Genomic DNA, 20,990 nt, shown 5'->3' with positions numbered 1-20,990 from the left:
CTGTGTAACTGAGTTCAATTGAAAGCCTGCATGCGCTAGTACCTCTTGCCACAAGTTCCCAGAATCCTTTGCGGTTTTACCCCTGAATGACGTCACATTTTCAATCTTTATCCTGGTGGGCCGGTCTCTAGTCAAAATGCCCGGGCCGATTTTTTGTCCCAGTCCAGCTTTGGTTACAACCATAGTGCATCAACACCAAAGTCGATGTAATCCAAGATTTAATTTTTTTTTTTGTAAAAACAGCCTCATTTAGGTAGATTGTAGAGGCCATAAGCAAATGATGAAAAACAAGATGGATTCTGTCAGAAAAACACGTGTTTTGAGAGAAAGTCGGGTATTTTGTCAACACCATCAGGATTTTTATCTGACGGCGTTGACCCTTTTTCTAATGGTGTTGACAAATGTCACAAAAGTGCGCTATTCACCATTTATATTAAGTTATTTTTTACTAATATTTCAGTCATATTACATCTTGTGTATTTTACTGATATTTCTGCTTCACAGATGTGTCAAATATTATCGAATTTGCCTTATCTTGAATCTCATTGTTTATGTATACATTATTAATCCTGTAGGAAAGTGCTTAGTCCTCTGCATTTAACCCATTCACTCAGTGATGCAGTGGGCAGCTACCAATCCAGGATATCCTCTGTTCGTTGGATTTGAACGCTCAACCTTTCGATCATGTGGCATCTACTGAGCTAGCTGTGCCCTGAGAGCTGTTCTTTAAGTGATGATGTATGAATCCTGCTTTCGGGCCCAAAGTACTCTGCGTTTATTAAGCATGTTGTGCTGTTAAAATGTTTTAATGCTTTTTATCTTGTTCTATTACATCTGAACAAGCCCCTAAAAACAGTCAGTGATCACTGTCAGCCTAGCCATCGGGAACCATCACGTTAACTTTTATCAAGTGGAAAAAAGTTAGCATTCATCCTCCAGCTTCACTGTGTTTATGTTATGCTAACACAGCTGTGTCGCCAGCGGTCATGTAGCACATCACTATATACCATCTGGCCCAACTTCAGTAACCTGACAATAGTCACTGCTGTTTAGTTTTCTGTCTCCATTTATGTTGGAAGTGGTAGCAGAGCTGGTGTATCATGTTCAGGTGGAAACAAGTAATCTAACTTTAACTCTGTTAAATTTCATATATTCTGTTTTCATGGATGCCTGGATGTTACACCTGGTAGAGCAGCCACACTGATCATTTTATTAAAGATGAAAGAATTTAGACAGTTTGTAACTCTCAGTGATGCCGCAGAGTTCCTTTGACTTTGGGATCTGCAGCGGAGTTTGGACCTGGAAATGGCTAATGACATCAAACTTAATGGCCAGATAGCATCTCTATTGCTTATGCATAATTGTGTTGTGAATATTCATCCTTAATCTGTGAAAAAGCATAAGGTTCAGAAAAATTATAGTAATTACAAAATGGTACATTTCAGGCTAGAATAGCAAAGAGGAACACCAGTGATCTGAAAGCAAGAGAAAAAAGTCAGAAGAGAAGGTTTTGGAAACAAGCACAGAGACACAAAAGGAGAGAAAGTCCAGCAAGGTCTAAACACACAACCACAAAGAACTTTAGGAATCAAGGAGTAGTAGGCAGCTACTTGCTGGTGAACTATTGTAGAACTTGACATGTGCAAAAACAGAATTGTTATGACGTGTCTTGTGATATTACAAAGGTTGTTAAGGTTTAATTGTCATTTTGAAAGAAATAATATCTTGTTTTCTACTAGTGTGTCACCACCGTCAGATTTGTGTCACCACCGTCAGCACGTTGTCAACTCCATAATATGAAGTTTTTGTTTATTTTTCTCTTTTGGAGAACCATATAGTTTCCTCCCTCATGATCTTCCAATAAAAATACGTAATCTTCTCAATAAATGTGTAATTTGCATGCTGCTTAATATGACTGTTTCTTATACAGATTAAATACAAGCTTCTGAAAATATGTATGACTGTAACTCTAATAATAAAAAGCCAAAACAATCTTACTTTTAAATGTGGTATAATTACTTTGAAAACATATGTGCATAAACAATAGAATAGAGAAGCTGCTAATAGTTTAAAGAGCTGAAACAACTTAATTTAAAATATATATTTTTGCATTTCTTTGTGTCTGACGGTGTTGACAAAAACCTTGTACTTCTGCAAAAACATAAATTATTAAAAAGGGAGATTGTACCAAAACATGGTGAGACAGCCAAAACTTAACAATTATATGTAAATATGTTTTTGAAAAATCAAAAAATATATTTTAGAAAATTAAAACCTGTTTTGTCCCTAATCTCAGGAATCACTGGTAACTAAAACCGATAAAGAATACAGACAGAGGATTCAAATAAATATGAAATGTTGGACTGTTTTTTTACAGGTTTTCACAGAAGCTTTGACTTGACGCTTATCTACCTTAAATCCTAAAACACCTTAGGATAAACTGGTTTAACCTTAAAGGTCACATTCATTTGAATCTGACTCAAATGGTCTTACAGCATTTTCTTGATGTCCTGTTGTCCAAGAAGCTAACAGTTGACATGAAGAAAGAAATCCTCCAACGAGCAGAGGAGCAGCAAGATCTCAGTCATCAGACTGACCTCTGTCCACAAAATCTGAATCCACCAGGTATCATCCACCTGTCCAGGTGTGTCCATCAGCTTTGAGGCAATGTGAAGGGAAGAAGCTGAACCTGAGAGTAAACGCTCTCAGCAGGAGCAGATCGACAGGGGAGCTTGATCTCCTCGTACTGAAACACAACAGCAGCACTGAGTACAGGACAAAGTAGCACTGAAGGAGAACAATGAGCATGAGCTGCAGGGTCACCTGTACACTTTGAGTTACCTGTGGAGCCTCCAGCCTCTCACTGGTCCCAGCTGGAGGGAGGTTTGCCTGATATTTGCTGATTCTCCTCTTCAGAGACAGTGATACACAACTCAGACCTGCCAACAGACCGTCAGAGGAGTCACTTCACCTTCACACTCACATCAGCACTCATCACATACAACATATTTCTCCGCTCTGCAGAGAAATCTTCCAACATCTGGGACAACACCTGGACAACAGAAGCACTGCTGAAGCCTGCTGGGGCAGTGAGCAGTACGTTTGTGCTGTACTGTCTGTACAGCGTCGGCTTTCAGCCCCCATGGATTACATCTACGTACTTTGGTAATATGTGAGTAACATTAAGAATGTTGTGGGCCAACTTTAAAAATACTTATTTCCACAAATGTACAACTATAAAACTACCTCACATACTTGCAGCTTATGTGTAAAAGTTACAGTATGAACCTGCACTTGTAAATGTTTTATAAGCTGGATGAATATAAACTACAGATGCCTGAATCCACATAGTAAGAAGCGCTGCTGGAAGGAGAGGGTTACAAGATGAGTTGACATCTATTATAAAAATAAGAGGTTGGTTCAAAGCAAGCTTGACAGCTGGCAGAACACAAAGAGAGGAAGTTGTTTTTAAACTGTGACTGGAAGCTGCTGCAGGTCTGAACTAAACTCTGATCAGAAACAAGTATGAGCAACACTGATCTCTTTCCACACAAGCAACACCAGCTGCAACACAGCTTTGAAGGTGAAACTCTAAAAGGACATGAACTTATATCACACTCAAAATAAAAGACAAGAACTACATGCAAAAGTGAAACTTGTACAGTTTAAATTTTCACTTTGAATATGAACATCTGATGTTCCGATTGTTTATTCTGGTAAGAATGATTAAACCCCATAGTTTTATTTTATTTAATGTCCTGCTTGAATATTCAGAATGAGTTTAAGCAAGTGAATTATGCTAGCCATGATAAGCTAACATTTAATAAACAATATTAAGAAATTAAACAATACTTTTTCTTCAAATAAGTCATACTTCATATTTGTAACATTTATTCACTGTCTGTGTTTTAGCTAGTAGTAACATCACTTATTTGCTCTTACACATTTGCTAGTCTTGCTAGCTGCGCTGTTTGGGTGTTGTTCAAGTCTCAACATGTTTTAACATTCATTCTGTCCATGATTAAGACTGAAGGTTTATTTTGACAGTGTCTGCCATCTATAATCCCGTTTTCAGTCAGGTTTCACAATGAGCTCACCCGAAACTCTGGCTGATTGGGACCCACACCCGTTTTCAGGTGAAACGTCTTCAAGCAACTTTAAGAATTCCAGACACCTTTCTTTGAAAGCTCTTTTAACTCAAAATCTGACTCTAATTCGACGTTAGATCTCTGACAGGGAGACAAGCTAATGTAATGGCTACTCAGAAGGCAGCTGTGACAAAAATACATTTTTCACAGTGTAAAACAAGATAGACCCCAAACATCCAGTCTGCATAACAACCTGGGATGCAATAGGTTTTGCATTCTTTGTGTTTAAGAAAAAGTTGTATGTCATTATGCCATAAGCATGAAAAAAAAAGTTTTCTTTTTTTGTCATATCAGGAATACTTCCTGATTCTACACTGTAGCAGGTTTCTGACAGAAACTAAGTATTTATGAGTACTGTTGTGGAAATTTTAACAATACACCTTCAGCCCCATCCTTTAAACCTTTTCCCTCACAGAGAGAATTATGACCTTGTTTTCTGCTTGGCCGTCACCCAAGGACACATATACAAGAAGATACATCCCTGATAAGCAAAAGGAGTCTCACTATCTATTTAACGTATTCCATGAACTAACAATAGCCTCACTGCGTGCGCATATATGTGTGATAGAGCATAAGGCCCATTTGTAGTGCACGTGCGTGAGAAAGTGATATTACTATTACTAAAGTGATTTAGCACACACATTTGAGATGATTTAGATTCAAATGGGTTATTTTAGTATAGTTAGTAATTTCGTAAAGTTTTTATTTTTTAGTATAACCTGGGCGATAATGTACATTTGGATAATTCAGTTTTTTGATTTGGAACAACTTAAAAGTTTGACTTTTAAAACTGAGTCAGAGAGATTTGAATTCTTTATTTGAAAGAAGCTGAACGATTTGAGTAAGATTGTTTGACTTAAAAAATTTAAGTCAAACTTAATTAAATTAGGTATAAACCTAATTTAATTACTTGTTACCAACTGAACATTAACTAATCAGTTGGATCAATTATTCTCTTTTTTCAGTGTACTAATTTTCAGACCTGCATTTGTGAAATATTTATTTCATTTTTTCTTACTAATTTAGTTCTAATATGAAACATATTGTAGACACCTGCATGCAGACACCACTGACTGTGAGTGATGAGAAAAATAACCTAGCTTAAAGTTTTGCAGATTTTGGACTTTACCTCCAAAATAGTTTTGTAACTACTCTGAAACCAAACCAATTTTTTTAGAGAGCACTTTTAAATACCCAGCACAGGACCAAAGTGCTGTACAGAAAATAAGTTAAAAAACAATAGAACAACAGAAAAGAGCAAAAAAAATAAATAAATACACATAATACATAAAAATTAAAACAGCCCTATATTCAAAAAGAAAACAAGATAAAACAGCATAGAATCAACTAAAAACAACTAAAAACTTAAAATAAAAACCAACATCTCACGTGGTGTCAAAGGCCAGGGTAAAGAGGTGGGTTTTCAGGAGTGACTTAAAAACAGATGGGGAAGTGGCCTGTCTCATCTCTAAAGGAAGCTCGTTCCACAGTTTTGGAGCTGCTACAGCAAAAGCACGATCTTTTACGCCCAGTCCTGGGTACATTCAGGAGCAGCTGATCCGCTGACCTGAGAGAGCGGGTGGGTGTATAAGGCTGCACCATCAGAGAGATAAGATGGGGCTAGGCCATGGAGAGCTTTAAAAGCAAATAAAAGAATTTTAAAATGAATCCTAAGAGAAATGGGCAGCCAGTGAAGTGAAGCTAAAATAGGGGAAATGTGCTAAAACTTTCGAGTGCCAGTTAAAAGACGAGCTGCAGCATTTTGCACCATCTGTAGATGACTAATATATGATGCGCTGACCCCAATATAAAGTGCATTACAGTAATCCAGCTGAGTGCTAACAAAGGCGTGGATCACTGTCTCAAAGTGCTGCCGTGAAAGAATTGGCTTTATTTTTGCCAGCTGCCTGAGCTGAAAGAAGCTAGATTTTACCACTGCCTTAATCTGATTATCAAACTTCAGCTCACAGTGCACTTTGACCCCCAGGTTTGTAGCAGTTGGCTTAACATACTGAGCCAAAGAATCTAAATACACTCTGGGGGTCTCAGTGGGGCGACCAAAAACCATCACCTCGGTCTTTTATTTTATTATTGAATTTTAAAAAGTTAACAGACATCCAAACCTTAATGTCATAGAGACACTGAAGTAATGGCTGTGTGCGGTATGTGCCTTTTTTCTTTAGAGTGACATAGATCTGTCATCAGCATAAAAGTGGAAAGCAATATCGTGCTTTCTCAGTGCAGAAACGTGATCTGATGGTTACATCTATGCACCTCTAAATGCACCACGATGCTGCACACTGCGGAGGTGTGCTGATATTAATAAAACAGCAAACCACAATGTGAAAAAAGGACAGACTCACAGATTACCACAAAAACAAGTGCAGCATTCAAGCTCAGAGAGATAGAGACGGCATGATCACTCTGCTGGTTTTTGCTCTTATGTTCAGCTCTTGGATCTGAAAGAAGAAAATGGACACAGGTTGAGAAATAGGTTAAAGAGTGTTTGAAGAAACATGTCTTACATGTTTAAGGACTTTGGGGCTGATTAGTTGAAGCAGTTTGTGATCTACATTTCAAGAAAAGTTTGAGAATGAAGTTGTGAACTGGCCCAGCCGTCAACACTTTTTAACAAACTGGTTTCTTTGAAGCCTCAAAGTGTGGATGGCTGTCAGTTTCACAAAGGTACAAAGTTACTGTAAAAAGCTGCCTTCAGTTTAAGCATCTTAGACTTTTGAAGTCTGTTTATTTTCAAAGCTTTGGACCCTCGTGAGTGTGAAAATAGTTTTAGTTACAGCTGATTTAAATAAATAAGAAAAAAAAATCATGCTCACATGATAAAGGATTTAAGTTGTCTGTGAAACAGCAGAGTAGGACTAGAAAGCAACACTTAAAACTCAAAACAGCTGGAGGGTTACAAAGTAAACATAACAAGGGCTGGGGACTTATTACCATTGGCAACATCCTTTAATGATATTGCTATAGAGCTTCGGTCAATCTTTCACCAGATGATCCCACTGAACCCTGTGCTGTTTGTTCTGGGTCTATCTATAGTTGGCTTCTCTGTCTTTGTACAAATGCTTTTGTTATGTAAACCTTTACATTTAGCGAGGCGATGTGTACTGTTTCAGTGGATTCAGAGACAGCCTCCCACTGTTACACAATGGTACAGAGAAACATTCAGGGTGTTGCCAATGGAGCGCCTTAGTGCCATTATAAAGGGCAATTATGATGCATTCTGTAGGATATGGCGGCCTTTGCTTTATCTCCAACCTCATGACCTTACTGTGCTAATACATAAAGGGAGATCACATTTTGTTTTTAAACATAATAATTAATGTCTGTATTCCCTTTTTTCTCCTTTTCTTTCTTTCCGTTGACTTTAAATGTGGAGCACTCGACATATTTTGACTCAGACATGTACATTTGTAACTCATATACCTGTATTTGTTTTTTTTCTTTCTCTTCTTCTTGTTTGTATTTGGCTGTGCTGATTTGTTGCTATTTGTATTGTTCAAAAATAAATAAATCATTGTTTAAAAAAATATAACAAAGGCAAGGAACGAATAAAAAAAAACGAAGTGACGCACAGAATCTAACTAGGAACACACAAAGAGGACACTTTTTAAAGAAACTACATGATGTTTTCAGTTTGAGTCTCAAGACTTCATAAGCTATTATTTTTACTAAATACAGCATGAGCATGACAGGGACACCCTGCCAACGGGTCACTGGTGGAAGAAAAGATGTTGCAGATAAGTGTTCATATCCAGAAACATGACAATGAGGTGGAACCAGTGGACATATACTGTGTCCACTCAGAACAGGGAGGTATTTGGTGTAGTCTTTGGTTTCCACCAGTGTGCTAAAACTAGAAGCTGCCTTTAACCACGAGGTCACTGCCTGATGTGAACACCTCTAACAGCAGGACTCTGAGACCACATCCTATGCCGCAGACAGTGAGCTGTTATTAATACAATGATCCTGATCTGCACCAACATTTAACGACTTCTTCCTTTGACTGAAAACAGAACTTTGATTAAGCTGAACTTGTGAGATTTAGCTTTGGACTCATTCATACATATACGTTAGTGCAAACTTTTTTCCCAGAGTGCACTTGGGACCTCCAAACAAACAAGACTGAGTGGAAAAACAACATGCAGCACCCTGAGGCCTCACTCAGGATTCACAGATAAAATAACTAAGAACATTTTTAACATTCATTTATTTAAGGTGGTATGATGGCTGTGAGGGGCCATGTTTCTGTAGTTTTCAGCATTAAAGTAAAAAACCTTCTACTTACCTGAGATGACGTGGAAACTCTCCACAAACTGAATGCTGCCTCCTCTCTTGATGGCACAGAAGTAAAGCCTGCAGTCCTCTGCTGTCACGTTTTTAATCACAAGTTTGGTTCCCAGGATTGAGAATTTGGTTTCAAAACCAGGAGAGTAGTAGGTAGAGTCTGCTGAAGAAAAACTGCGGCCGATACCTGCTCTGAACTGACTGTAGATCTCCATGTACCAGTTGGGTCTGATGTCTGATTGGAGCAGGTTAGAGTGACACTGGTCCCCAGCTCTCCTCTGACCTCGGTCACGTTCTCGGCCTCTGCACAGAGCAGAAGCACCAACAGGATCATCCACAGGAGAACCATGATCAGCTTCAGCATCCACAACAAGACGGAGTCGTCTGAAAGCAGCTCTGATGGACTCTGATGAACTCCTCTACACTTCCTACTTCAGGTGCTGTTGCTCACAAACCACAAATACCAAGTAACTCTACAGGAAGTGAAACTTGTTCACCTTCAGCCAGAAATCTGCATCAGAAATTTTATACAGTAACTCTAAAGGAAGGTTGACCGTTACACTTAGACGACAGTGATGTCTTTAAAGTACAGAGGAGCAGAGAATGTACTGACTCATGATCATGTAGTACTAGTAGTAAATGTTGCAGTAGAAATAAAAAAACAGGATTCAAATTGTTGAAACAAATCAAAAGCATAACCAAATAGCATCCTTACTTTAACATGTCTGAGCTGAAAAAGTGGCTCCGTCTTGTGTCTCTAACCAGTTACTGCGTACTTTTATACTGCAGTCTGTACTACAGATACTTCTTATTCTCTCTCTAACAGCGGTGAAGCTTCAACTACAGTATGTAGCAGTAGCCTGTGTACTACTACATGACTGCAACATGCACTACGCCCTCTGGCAGTACTGCTTTTATTACAACTGTTTCTCCTTCATTTGCACTACAGCTGTCATCTATATTTAGTTTATACTTCTCTGTTTCCTTTTACTTCATTTTCTACTGTACTTTCTAGTTTTCTATTGTTCTACTGTAAAACGATGGGTAATAACTTTTGTTATGAGCAGAATTACTACCTCATTACTGCCCCTACTGTCAGCACTGATACTGCAAACTTAACCCTGAAACTGGGTCAGACAGTCTGTCCTTGACTTCAGCCTGGAGATGGTTTCAGTTCTAACACTGTTAGTGAATCTCTCTGTCACCTGATCTGATGGTGTTTAATTGGTGGTTTGTGCTGCTACTCTCAGTCTGATCACTGCGGTCATTATTATTTCAAATATCTTGATAGTTCTCATGTTTTATGCTCAGTAACTTTGCTTTCTGTTCTTCAGTAGCCTTCCAACTGCCTGTGTGAAACACCTGAATAATTTTTTCATGTATAATGTTATACCTGTAATACAAGTATGTGGAACAAAAGGGTAAAAAAGGAAGCAGCTTTTATTGCTCTTACACGACACTCCAAACAAAAACAGAAAAATCATAAAGAAACAAACAAAAACTAGAAGCTAGGAAAGGAAAACAAATGAACAAGCAAACTATGACGCTATGAAAACATGGAAACACAGCCTATGGGGACAACACGACAACAAGCAGGGGAGATGTGGACAAAAGATTAACCAGAGGCTGGACAATAGGTTGGGACACAGCTGAACGTAATTAGTCACAAAAGGGACAGAGGAAGCAAAAGTGAAGTCAAAGCAAACAGGACAAGAGATTTCCAAAATAAAACAGGAAGCTACACACACACACTGAGACTCACCCCAAGACACATGAGCTTGACACAAGGACAGGGGAAACGAGACAAACTACTCTCTACCAGACATGGACACAAGACAGACTAGGGAGACGAGGAGCAAAACACAGAGATGAACATGTGAACAGGGACAGAGACAGACACGGTATGACCGAGAGACTGAAAGAATAAGAGAAAACACAGAGATGAGGAGACGAGGACAGAGTGGACATGCAGCTACATGAACAACATATATAGAGCTAAAAATGCAAATGATAAAAAGTCAGTATACAAAACTAAAGACCAGCTAATACAGAACTAGAATATGGAAATCTCCTAAATCCAAAAGAACGAGTCACAAAACCAAAATCAACTTTAAAACTGGATCCGAAATATTACAAAATATCTCTAATATATAAATATTGTGATATTTAACAGAAAAATAAAATATATATGAATAAAGTTGGAATTGAGGTTACAATTTCAGGACCATGGAAAGTGCATGGAGTTTTCATCATGATCTGATGATCTGTCTCAAACACATTCTTAGTGTTGGACCTGCACTAATTCAGCTGCCTGCACTTTAACAATGTTTTATTTTTTAAACAAACACAGCAAAGTGCTACTGTTAACACCATCAGGTATTTTATGCGTCGCAGCCCACAAAACTAACCACACTTGCAGTCTTATTAGGACACTGCTATTTTGTCCTTTTTAGTAGATATGGTCATATTTACATACACAAAGGAACGTAAACCTGACAGTTACAGCATTGCTAACACAGGTGACAGTAGAAATATGTAACAACCTTTGAATTTTCTAAACCAAAAACGAATGAATCAAACTGAAAATGTGCACAAACATGGATTGCATGTACTTTAAAGGGTAGTACACGAGTATGGTTTTGCTTCACCTGCAGAAAAAATAAGACTTCCCTGAAACTGACATTTTCTGGAGGACAACGTGTTTCTAAACCTGTAGATGTTCAGGATTCCTCTGCTGTGTGCACTAGCATGTCCCACATTACTCAACACTCTGGCTTTGAACTGTCTGCTGATAGTAACTCAGCATACAAATGTGTGTGTTCTCGTCTTTGCCCCACATTTCATGATGGTGCTGTGGGTCTGTCCACTGTGGGGAAACCACACGAAGCCAGATATCCAAGAAGACACAACGTCCATGACTTCCAAAGAATCTCACACTGTGATTGGCCAGAGCATTCAGGGATAGCTCAGTAGGTAGTGTGGTTGCCCCATGATCGGAAGGTTGGGGGTTTGAATCCACTGAACGGCTCCCCTGAGGTACCCCTGAGCAAGGTACCATCCCTACACACTGCTCCCTGGTGCGCCTGTTTAGTGGCTGCCCACTGCTTCACTGAGTGAATGGGTCAAATGCAGAGAGAGTAATTTCCCCACGGGGATCAGTGAAGTATACATCATTATTATTATTTGACAGGTTTCCACTTGTACTCATCTTAACAAACTCCGGGTGCTTTGTCAGTGTTTCTGTCTCTCTGTTTGTTTTTTTCATGGTAGAGTTTGAGCTTTGTGTGTGTGTGCAGTGATTATCCACAGAATTAGGTTTGTTTTTAATGCCGTGCTGCCTCATAACAAGAAATCCAGAAAGTCTTTTATGAAGGGACGTCATTGATGAAACTGAAGCCTCGCTGGTTCAGAAAGTGGTTCAAGTGTTGGTGTGATTTATGTGCATATACAAAACTCAATGTATGCCCACATAATTTACGTGTGTGTTGGAGACATCACGTGAAAGTTTTTTCTCCAAAGCTAGAGAGCTCATTACTAAAAATCTAACTGACCAAGTCCAAAATATTTTTAGAGAATGTGAATGAAGTCACCATCAGCTGAATATTTGTAAGCACAATCATTGTCCCATCACTGGAAAGCAGCGCAACACTTAATGTCTCATGTCCTGTTTATTTAAACACTGACTGAAATCATATTGATCAGGATTTTTCCACATTGATGGACTTTTATTATCCTTGTAAAAACTGATGAAATTAATTAACTACACAAAGTCATATTAAGGTGTTTTTATGTTTTTATTTCTATTCTTTGATTATCTCCATGCTGACACTGTTGGAACACAGCCACAAGGCCATAACAAATAGTTGAAATGAGCACATGAAACCTTGAGAAAGGAACTTTTTTTTAACCCCTTGGAAGAAAAGTTTCAAGGCTTCACTACTATTTACCCTTGCAGACTTTCACAGAGCATTAAATCCCTCTATCTCTTCGAGAGAGATGATGTCACCTATTTTCTTGTAATTTCTCACATGAACATTTTTTTTGTAGTTTCAGTTCTGTTTAAGCTCTGAATGTAAATCAGCGGATTCTGTTTTTGCACACACACATTGTCACACAGTAACAAAAGCACAACATGACACATTACGCTGTCTCATTATTTATTTAACAAAAGCTAAACCAACTGTTAAGCCCAGCCTTACTGTTTCCGTAGGAATAAACAGGATTTGTAGCACCCAGGTGCACATCAGTAACTGATCATCAGTGAGCGTGAGCAGCTCTATAAAAGCAGCATTGTTGGCAGGTTGCAGGTCTGGAGCGTTCAGGTGTTTGTTAACACAACGCAATGATCTTCTAAATTCACTCCACCGTCAGGTGGTCTTGAATTGAAAAAAAGAAAAAAAAAGAAAAACTACCTCTCACACTCTACTTGATCTATTTATGACTTTTTTAAATGTAATTTTCAGTCTCTGGTAGTTTTACAATTTATATTGTTTTTATTTTTTTTAAATCTCAAGATTTTCAGACACAGCCTTTTTTTGTCCAACATGTTTCATTGTAACATTCACACTGTGTTCACTATAATGTGATGAATGAAAGTGAACTGTACACATATTTACAGGTTTTTACAGCAGCCTCTGGGTCTGGTTTATCCACCTGAAGTTCTGAAGCACTTTAAAAAAGGTTTGGCAAAAAGTTGTGAAATCTGAATCCAGCAGGTATCATCCACCAGTCCAGGTGTGTCTGTCAGCTTTGAGGCAATGTGAAGCAAGGCAGGTGAAGTTTGTAGTAAATGCCCTCTGATGGAGGAGCAGCAGATCGAGGCGGGGGCTGGATCTTCTTCTTCTGAAACACAACAGCAGCACTGAGTACAAACAAAGTAGCACAGAAGGAGAACAATGGGCATGAGCTGCAGGGTCACCTGTACACGTTAGGGCCTTTCCCACTACTAACACTCGGCTTTGTTTGACTCAACTTGGTCTTTAGGTACATAATTTTCCATTAGGTGGTAGTACCTGATACCAGGTACTAAAAAAAGTAGCTGGTTCCAGTTCCTTGTTTTAGAACCTGTTGAGTTTCAAGGGATCTGAGGCGACATGCAACATCAATAGACTCCATGCCACCGATTGGCTAGTTAGTGGCATCATTTAACGAGTAATGAGAGCGAATTCTTCAAAAACTAAACAGCATTTTTGTGTTACTATCGCATACAAGTGATGTCACAGGATTCGCTACTCAATTGTACCAAACTGACCCAAACTGGGTCGAGTTGTGTAGATACTGGTCGAAAAGTCTGAGTTACCTGTGGAGCCTCCAGCCTCTCACTGGTCCCAGCTGGAGGGAGGTTTGCCTGATACTTGCTGATTCTCCTCTTCAGAGACAGCAATACACAACTGAGACCTGCCAACAGACCATCAGAGGAGTCACTTCACCTTCACACTCACATCAGCACTCATCATATACAACACATTTCAGGAAGCACAGTCAGCTGCTCCTCCCAACAATGTGACACCTAATGAGTGCATAAAGGTTCCTTCCTCTCACTCCTTCCAGCAGAGCTTTGTATCATTCACAGTTCAAACTAATCCTTCTTTATCTCATCCTGGACAATAACGCACTCTGAAAATGTTTTTGTTTTTCCTAACAAACTGCTGACTTTAACTAAATAAATTACATGTAAATTTTCTTTATAATTGTGTTACACAAGTGCAATGTAAAACATTTCATGTAATGGAAACTGGTAAAACTGATATACAAGTTTTTATAAAGCACTTTTTTCAACTATTTGAATAAATAAACCTTTGATTTGACATATGTTACTTAAACTTGTTGCTTCATGTTTAGTGAAGGTGAAAAATCTTTTTTCTGAGTTCAGCTTCATAGTTCAGTTTTTGTCCTGATCCTGAGTGTGACCCAGTGTTTTGTGTTTAATTTATATTTGGTGATTATTGTTATTCATGGTTTTAGTTCTTTTGAGGTTATATTTTGTGTTTCTGGTTTCTATTTTCAGTTTCTTTACATTCTCTGTGTCCCACGTCTGGTTACTTGTTGCCTCTGTGCTTCATGTTACTTCTGTTTCCAGATCTGTCATGTTTCCACGTCTTAGTGTCTACTCTGCATCTTTGTGAATTGTCTCATGCTTCCTGTTTTACTTTGGTAGTCCTCGTCTTATGTAAACGTTTTTACATTTTGTTCCTTTGGTCTCATCATGTTTGATTACTCCTGGCTGTGCTCTCCTCCTGTGTCTCATTCCCTCGTTATCGCTCTGTGTATTTAAGCCCTGTGTTCCTTTTTGCCAGTGTTGCATTGTGCCCTCACTGTGCTGGCATTCCTCCCCCTCCCCCACTGCTGCCATGCTTCTTGGTATCTTTGTCTCTAGTTTTCTAGCTTTCCAGTGTTTAGTTATTAATTTCCAGTTTCCATGTTGTAGTTTGCATTTGATTTTTCCCCCGCTATAGAACAATAAAGCTGCCTCTTTAAGTTTTCATTCTGTGACACACAGCCAAACCATGACAGTTTAGCTCCACCCCCTTTAAGAGGACCCTAAAAATTGCACCTGCTGAGGGACAACACCCGTGCTGTCTGTGTTTGGACATGCTGCACTTTCAGTTCACACTGATCATTTTACAAAGGTTTACGTCATTCATTAAACTTTTCACGTGAACATCTGGTCTTCATGCAGCAAAAGCAGAATTTAAGACCCTTTTAATGGACTTATCTCAACAAAAACTAACGAAAGAGCAAATTAAAATCCTTGAAGTAATCTTGAGAGCTGCATTTGTACAACACAGATGTTATTCTGTAAAATTTTATTAACTTTAGTTAAGATGTTTGCATCCAAACATGTTTTACTCAAATGATAAAATAACAAACACAGACATAAAAACAGCTTCATTAATGAGCAGGCGGTTTGATTGCTGTTCTGTAACATGATCTAATGGTTGCACACTGTGGAGACATGGTGGTACTAGCAGAAGAGCAGAGACAACAAAGCTTCAGACAAAGTAACAGACTCACAGATCACCACAAGAACGAGTGCAGCGTTCAGGCTCAGAGAGCTCAGGATGAAAAGCTCACTCTGCTGGTTGCTGTCGGTGAGTGCGACAGGTTTTTGAGTTACATCTGAAAAGAAAAGGGAGACAGATTTATGAACAAGTGTGTGAAACATGTTTTACATGTCTGAGGACTTTTCAGCTGATAGTTTAAGAAGTTTGAACTGGCCCAGCTGTGAATACTTTTTAACCTTTTTTTTTAACCTTTATAATTCACACTTTAACTTTTGAATTTGCCACTCCTCTGTAAGAAAAATGCTTTGGTGGTCGCTTAAATCACTTGTCTCAAAACTGACATCAGACAAAGCTCACAACCCGCCCACTTGTCTTCACTAAAGGTTAGCGTATCTGTTGCTGCTACAAGAGGGTGTATTTTGCTGACATTTATTGGCCTCTGGTTTCCACATCACTGTTGGTTTCCTACTGTATCATTTTGAGGCATTAGACAGCTATTTCATAGAAATTCACAGCAATCAAATTAATAAAGGTTACATAAAGGTTGTGTTTTATACAATTTTAAACAAGGTGGATGTTCATTGTTCCATTAGCCCACTCCTGTGTTACTGATAGAGTTACTTCAAGCTCAGCTGAGTTCATTGATACCCATGTAGTCTGAGACTGTTTGGACCTTTATTTTGTTATGTTGCTCTTCAGACTAGTCTAGTCTTTTTTTACACCTTAAATAGGAAATGTGCTGCATTTCTCTGTCAGACTCACATCAGAGGTGTAAAAAGAAGAAAACCACAATTTTACTGCCAGACCTATATACTTTTGACATATTTAACTGACAGTGGGGCATTCTGACACCACATCCTCTAAAAAAGTCAATGCAAAAATGTTAACTAGTCAGTTACCTGAAATAAGATGGAAAGTCTCCACAAACTGAATGCTGCCTCCTCTCTTGATGCCACAGAAGTAAAGCCTGCAGTCCTCTGCTGTCAAGTTTTTAATCACGAGTTTGTTTCCCAGGATTGAAAATTTGGTTTCAAAACCAGGAGAGTAGTAGGTAGAGTCTGCTGAAGAAAAACTGCGGCCGATACCTGCTCTGAACTGACTGTGGATCTCCATGTACCAGTATGGGTCTGATGTCTGATTGGAGCAGGTTAGAGTGACATCGGTCCCCAGCTCTCCTCTGACCTCGGTCACGTTCTCGGCCTCTGCACAGAGCAGAAGCACCAACAGGATCATCCACAGGAGAACCATGATCAGCTTCAGCATCCACAACAAGACGGAGTCGTCTGAAAGCAGCTCAGCTCTGATGGACTCTGACACAGAAGTGCTCTGTACTTCCTACTTCAGGCACTGATTATCTTGTGTGCAACACCTTCAGACAAACCACAAATACCAAGAAACTCTACAGGAAGTGAAACTCCTTCACATCCAGCCTAACGTCTGCAGCATTGACTTTACTTTGTGCAATCACCATTTCATGTATTAAATTGATCTGGCCTAATTATACAGTTACAATGCGCATATATATTTGGAGTGTGGTGGGGGGCAGCTTAGAGAGGTAGCTGTGTGTTATGAAGAGATAAAGAGTCTGATTAATCCTGCTGCCCTGACCTCTAAAGATAGTACTAGTAATACATGTTTTAGCAGAAGTAACAGCAGAAGCTACATCAATGTAAATTCTGAAACACTGAACAGCAGAGCTGATGGTCATCATTGGTCGAGCATGTTGATGAGCTGATCAGGTGGCTCCATCTTGTGTCTTCAAGCTGTTATAGCAGAAAAACACAAATATTTAAATATCTAGAACTCTCATAGTACTCATATTACACTTTTTTCTGATTGCTTACAGTTTTTTCTGAATGCTTAAACCCTAACTGTGATTCCTGTAGCACAATCTCTAAAACTATTCAGACTTATAGCAAAACCACTCACTGAGTTTGCAAAACTAAAAGCACAAAAACTGTTTTGCACTCAGTTTGCAATTTTGTAACACACACTTTGCAAAACTGTAGGCACAATTCACTGCACAACACTCAATTACCAAATTTCCAACACAGTCCTAGCAAAAGTATACACATGTATGGCTATCATTAACACTAATTTGCCAACTGTCTGGCACACTTTCACATGTGAAAACTTTTTTAGATAATTAGTTCACTTTGCAATCAGCCTAAGCACTATAATACAGGTAAGCTGTGTGTGCGGAGTACAATGGAGGGAGCAGGAAGAGTGAGAAGTAGAGGAGGCCGAGGAAGAGGACGTGGAGGTGAAGAAGTAGGATGAAGAGGACGACAAGGACAAGGAGGAGCAAGAGGAAGACGAGGAGGGGGGAGAGGAAGGGTAGGAAGAGTAAGAAATAGAATTGCTGATGACATCAGAGCTACAATAGTGGACCATGTAATCAACCGTGGAATGACCCTGAGGGTAGCTGGCCAACGGGTCCAGCCTAACTCGAGCCGCTACACTGTAGCAAGCATCATAAGGACATCTTGAAATGAGAATCGGTTAGTACAGTCACTTCGCACAAAGATTTGTAGCACTGCCATATGCCAATGAGAAACACAAAAACAAGTTTAGGCCACTGAGAATTTGGTTTAGGGAAGGGAGTTTAATGTTTTAGTGATTCAGAAAAACTTTAATGAAACCTTAAACCTGCATTCTTTCCAATATCCAGCAGGGGGAGACTTGTAGCTATAAAACGATATCTGAATGGACCGGAGTTTGTGAGAAAATAAGTCTACTGATCACCTGATATCTGATCATTAGTGATGGGATTTCCAGCTCTTTTTAGAGAACCGGCTCTTCAGGTTGTTTTGTTGCTTTAATTAATTTATTATTAACAATAATATAAAATTATGCACAAAAGGAATTACTAATGTAAAAAAAGTGGTTTTATTTATATATGTTTATATATAAATATATGTGGTGGCCCCTAGAGACAAAACACATACAAACTCCAAAACATATTTCTAGCGTTAACTGAACAGAGCTACCTAGATCACTTAAATTACACAATTGAAAGCATATGTGTATTGTTTGTGTGTTTATACACAAGCACACATATATATTCAAATAATTAAAAAAAAAAAAGTTAATTTACCTGTTACTACCACACACCAAATCTGGTCGTTGGTACTTCCTGGCTTGTGTAGCCATTGGGTAACAAAAGCTCAACACTGCGCCTAGCATCCTGGAGCTAGGCACAGAGCCCCCCCCTCTTCCCAGCGCAAAGCACAAGGCTCGCGTGTGGAGTGAAGCGGAAGAAAAAGTGCGAGAGAGAGGGTGAGAGAAAGAAAAAAAACCATGGCCTCCCAATAAGGAGCTGGATCACATCGTTCACTTCAAAGAGTTGGCTCTAAGAGCCGTTTCGTTCGCAACCAACACATCACTAATAAGAAGGATGAGACCAGTAATGAGGAAGGCTGAGCAGTATATGATGTCGAGCTGATGATCTGGTGTGGAGCTGTTCTGCTGATGATGCTTTGACTCAGTGGAAGGAGAGACATGTGGAAAAAATATAGTAAAAAAACACAAAAAAGCAACAAGAAAATTGTGACCTGTTTGTATTCACACTTTTAAAAATGATGCTGCTAGCATCATGATGAAGAATCTGCTGAGTCTCTTGTAACAAGAAAAAAGTGATGAAATTAAAAATAAGATAATGACTTTGTTGCAGGGCAAAGACGGTGGCGCGGCTGTGGCGAGGTGGTCTCACCTGAGCAGCATCAACGATCATGCTGCACCTGCTTTAAAGGCTGAACTAGGTCCTGCCGTAATTGTTGTTGTTGTGCAGGTGCGAGCTGGAAAACTGCAGCTGGTTGTGTGTAATTGACAGCATCTGAGAGTAATAAAAGAATGCTGAAAAGCATAGAAATGTGATCGCCTCTGCCATGTGATTATTACAGACCAGTTTTTTCCTTCTTCTTGGAAGCTCACATCTCTGAATGTTTTCTGTCCACTGCTCCCAGCTCTGCTGATATGTTTAGAAGTTGTCTTCTGACCGCTTGGACAGGTTTGCTGGATCTCCTTGCTTTACGTAGAACTAGGTGAGCTGGGCTGGTGGTGCTCAAGATTTCTCAAAGCCAAAGTACCTGATAGTAAAAAGTGGGGTTGGTGATCTGATCCTGGGGATTGAAATAAAGGTTTCTTGATCCTGGTCGCTACCTTGAGGTTTGGAAACTGCAGACTTTGACAGTTGCTGACTGGTCTCTGAGTCATAGTCATTATCATAATGATGCTCCATGTGATACAGAAGTTGATGTTTGTTCTCTGCACAGGTTTGACAACTGTGGTGAAAACATAGATGCATAAATACAAGTATTCAGAAGACACACCGCTCCTCCTCTGGATGTTTTGCACCTCATCTTTGAAGAAGAGCAAAGAGCACTTTAAATTAGGTGTTAACTGTGTGGTAATGTGTCTCACAATCACATGAGGTATTTTGATCTAAATTTATATATGCTTTAACAAGATGAGTTAATGTCTTGGTTTTTGGTCAGGCTTTTATTAGAGACCCACAACCCCACCAGGAAAACCAGCAGCTGTTTATGAGGAAGTGATTCAAACCTTTGTGATATTTTCAGTTGTGATGTTTTCCAAGTTTGTGAGAAAAAAATTGTAAACATGGAAGAGAATTAATAGAAAAGTGCAAGTTTTATGAATAATTGTCCATTTTTATAGTTTGGCTCTACGTATTATCTGATTTATACATGTTTAGACTGAGTCAAAGCCGGAGACGAATATGGCATAAAACAAAAGCTAAAGTTTGTTCTCTGCACAAATTCTGATTAATTGTACAGTAACATTGTATGGTAATGTGTCACATGTTCCCACCTGATCCAATGACCAGTTCAAGTCTTGGTTTTAGTTAAAATAAAGTTTTTATAGACACAATGTCACAACACAAGAATCAGATGTTTCATTTTAGTCTCAGTTAAGGAGGGTGTTAAAGGTTAGAGGGTATGAAAAGGATTCACTGGGGAACAAACATACAGTAGGTCTGCATTTAGTTAGACAACAAGTGAGTCAAGTGACAGTCTGTCCATGTGACTGTGCCACAGCTGTTGCAACAAAATAAACGCTCCTGATGACGATTCGCCAGGAATCAGTTTCAAGTTGACGTCTCTGACTTTTGGGTTTAAAAGGAAACATGAGTTCTCTTGCCTCATGACTATGACAACATCAAAAACCCGCCGACTCACGCATCCAAACACAAACAGAATATTGCTCTTTAGCATTGAATTTTAGGCCACTTTGAATGATTTACACTCAAGACAAACTTGCATTAAGTCAAGAATGACTGAATACACCTTAACAATAGAGGTAAGTGCCAACTTTGACGAGTTTAAAACAGACGTCTTCGCATATCATCTCTCCTGTAGCCTCCTTCAGGGCTGAGAGGGAAAGAGGATGTGGTTTCAGAGTTTTTTTCTTGTCAAGTCACATTCGGTTCTCTGTCAGACATTTTTTTTATGTGAACGTCCCTGCGGTGACAAAGACTTCTGCAAAGCTGCTGAAGCCTGTTCATGCCTTAGAAATA

The 20,990-nt window shown here is 39.1% G+C and overlaps 1 protein-coding gene across 3 annotated transcripts; it reads right to left on the bottom strand.

Annotated features, from left to right (window-relative positions):
- Window positions 1-83: 83 nt before the first annotated feature.
- Window positions 84-17,160, bottom strand: LOC121815220. Of its 3 annotated transcripts, none has more exons than XM_042224987.1 (4): window positions 16,354-17,160; window positions 15,465-15,569; window positions 13,750-13,847; window positions 84-2,746 (listed from the first exon to the last, which is right to left on the bottom strand). In XM_042224987.1, the coding sequence occupies exons 1-4, from the start codon at window positions 16,715-16,717 to the stop codon at window positions 2,654-2,656; spliced, it is 660 nt and encodes a 219-aa protein (XP_042080921.1). In that variant the 5' UTR covers window positions 16,718-17,160; the 3' UTR covers window positions 84-2,653. The 3 variants fall into 3 exon arrangements, with proteins under 3 accessions (XP_042080921.1, XP_042080922.1, XP_042080920.1); XM_042224988.1 differs by lacking the exons at window positions 13,750-13,847; window positions 15,465-15,569; window positions 16,354-17,160 and adding exons at window positions 2,842-2,939; window positions 6,512-6,607; window positions 8,452-8,671; XM_042224986.1 differs by lacking the exon at window positions 84-2,746 and adding an exon at window positions 12,239-13,292 and having other exon boundaries at window positions 16,354-17,158.
- Window positions 17,161-20,990: the final 3,830 nt, after the last annotated feature.

Source organism: Haplochromis burtoni, unplaced genomic scaffold, assembly GCF_018398535.1.
Source record: "Haplochromis burtoni strain Fernald_Lab_line unplaced genomic scaffold, NCSU_Asbu1 Contig_157, whole genome shotgun sequence".
Classification (NCBI taxonomy): domain Eukaryota; kingdom Metazoa; phylum Chordata; class Actinopteri; order Cichliformes; family Cichlidae; genus Haplochromis; species Haplochromis burtoni.
The sequence above is the reverse complement of the archived record's forward strand: the minus strand, read 5'-3'. Positions and strand labels throughout refer to the sequence as shown.

Bases quoted from the DNA above. Each gene is read 5' to 3' on its own strand.
- LOC121815220 (XM_042224986.1), bottom strand. From the start codon at position 16,717: ATGCTGAAGCTGATCATGGTTCTCCTGTGGATGATCCTGTTGGTGCTT. The intron at 13,848-15,464 runs GTGAGTCTGTTA...GTCTGTTGGCAG, and splicing joins ACTCGTTCTTGTGGTGATCT to GTCTCAGTTGTGTATTGCTG. The intron at 13,293-13,749 runs GTAACTCAGACT...GTTGTGTTTCAG, and splicing joins AGAGGCTGGAGGCTCCACAG to AAGAAGAAGATCCAGCCCCC.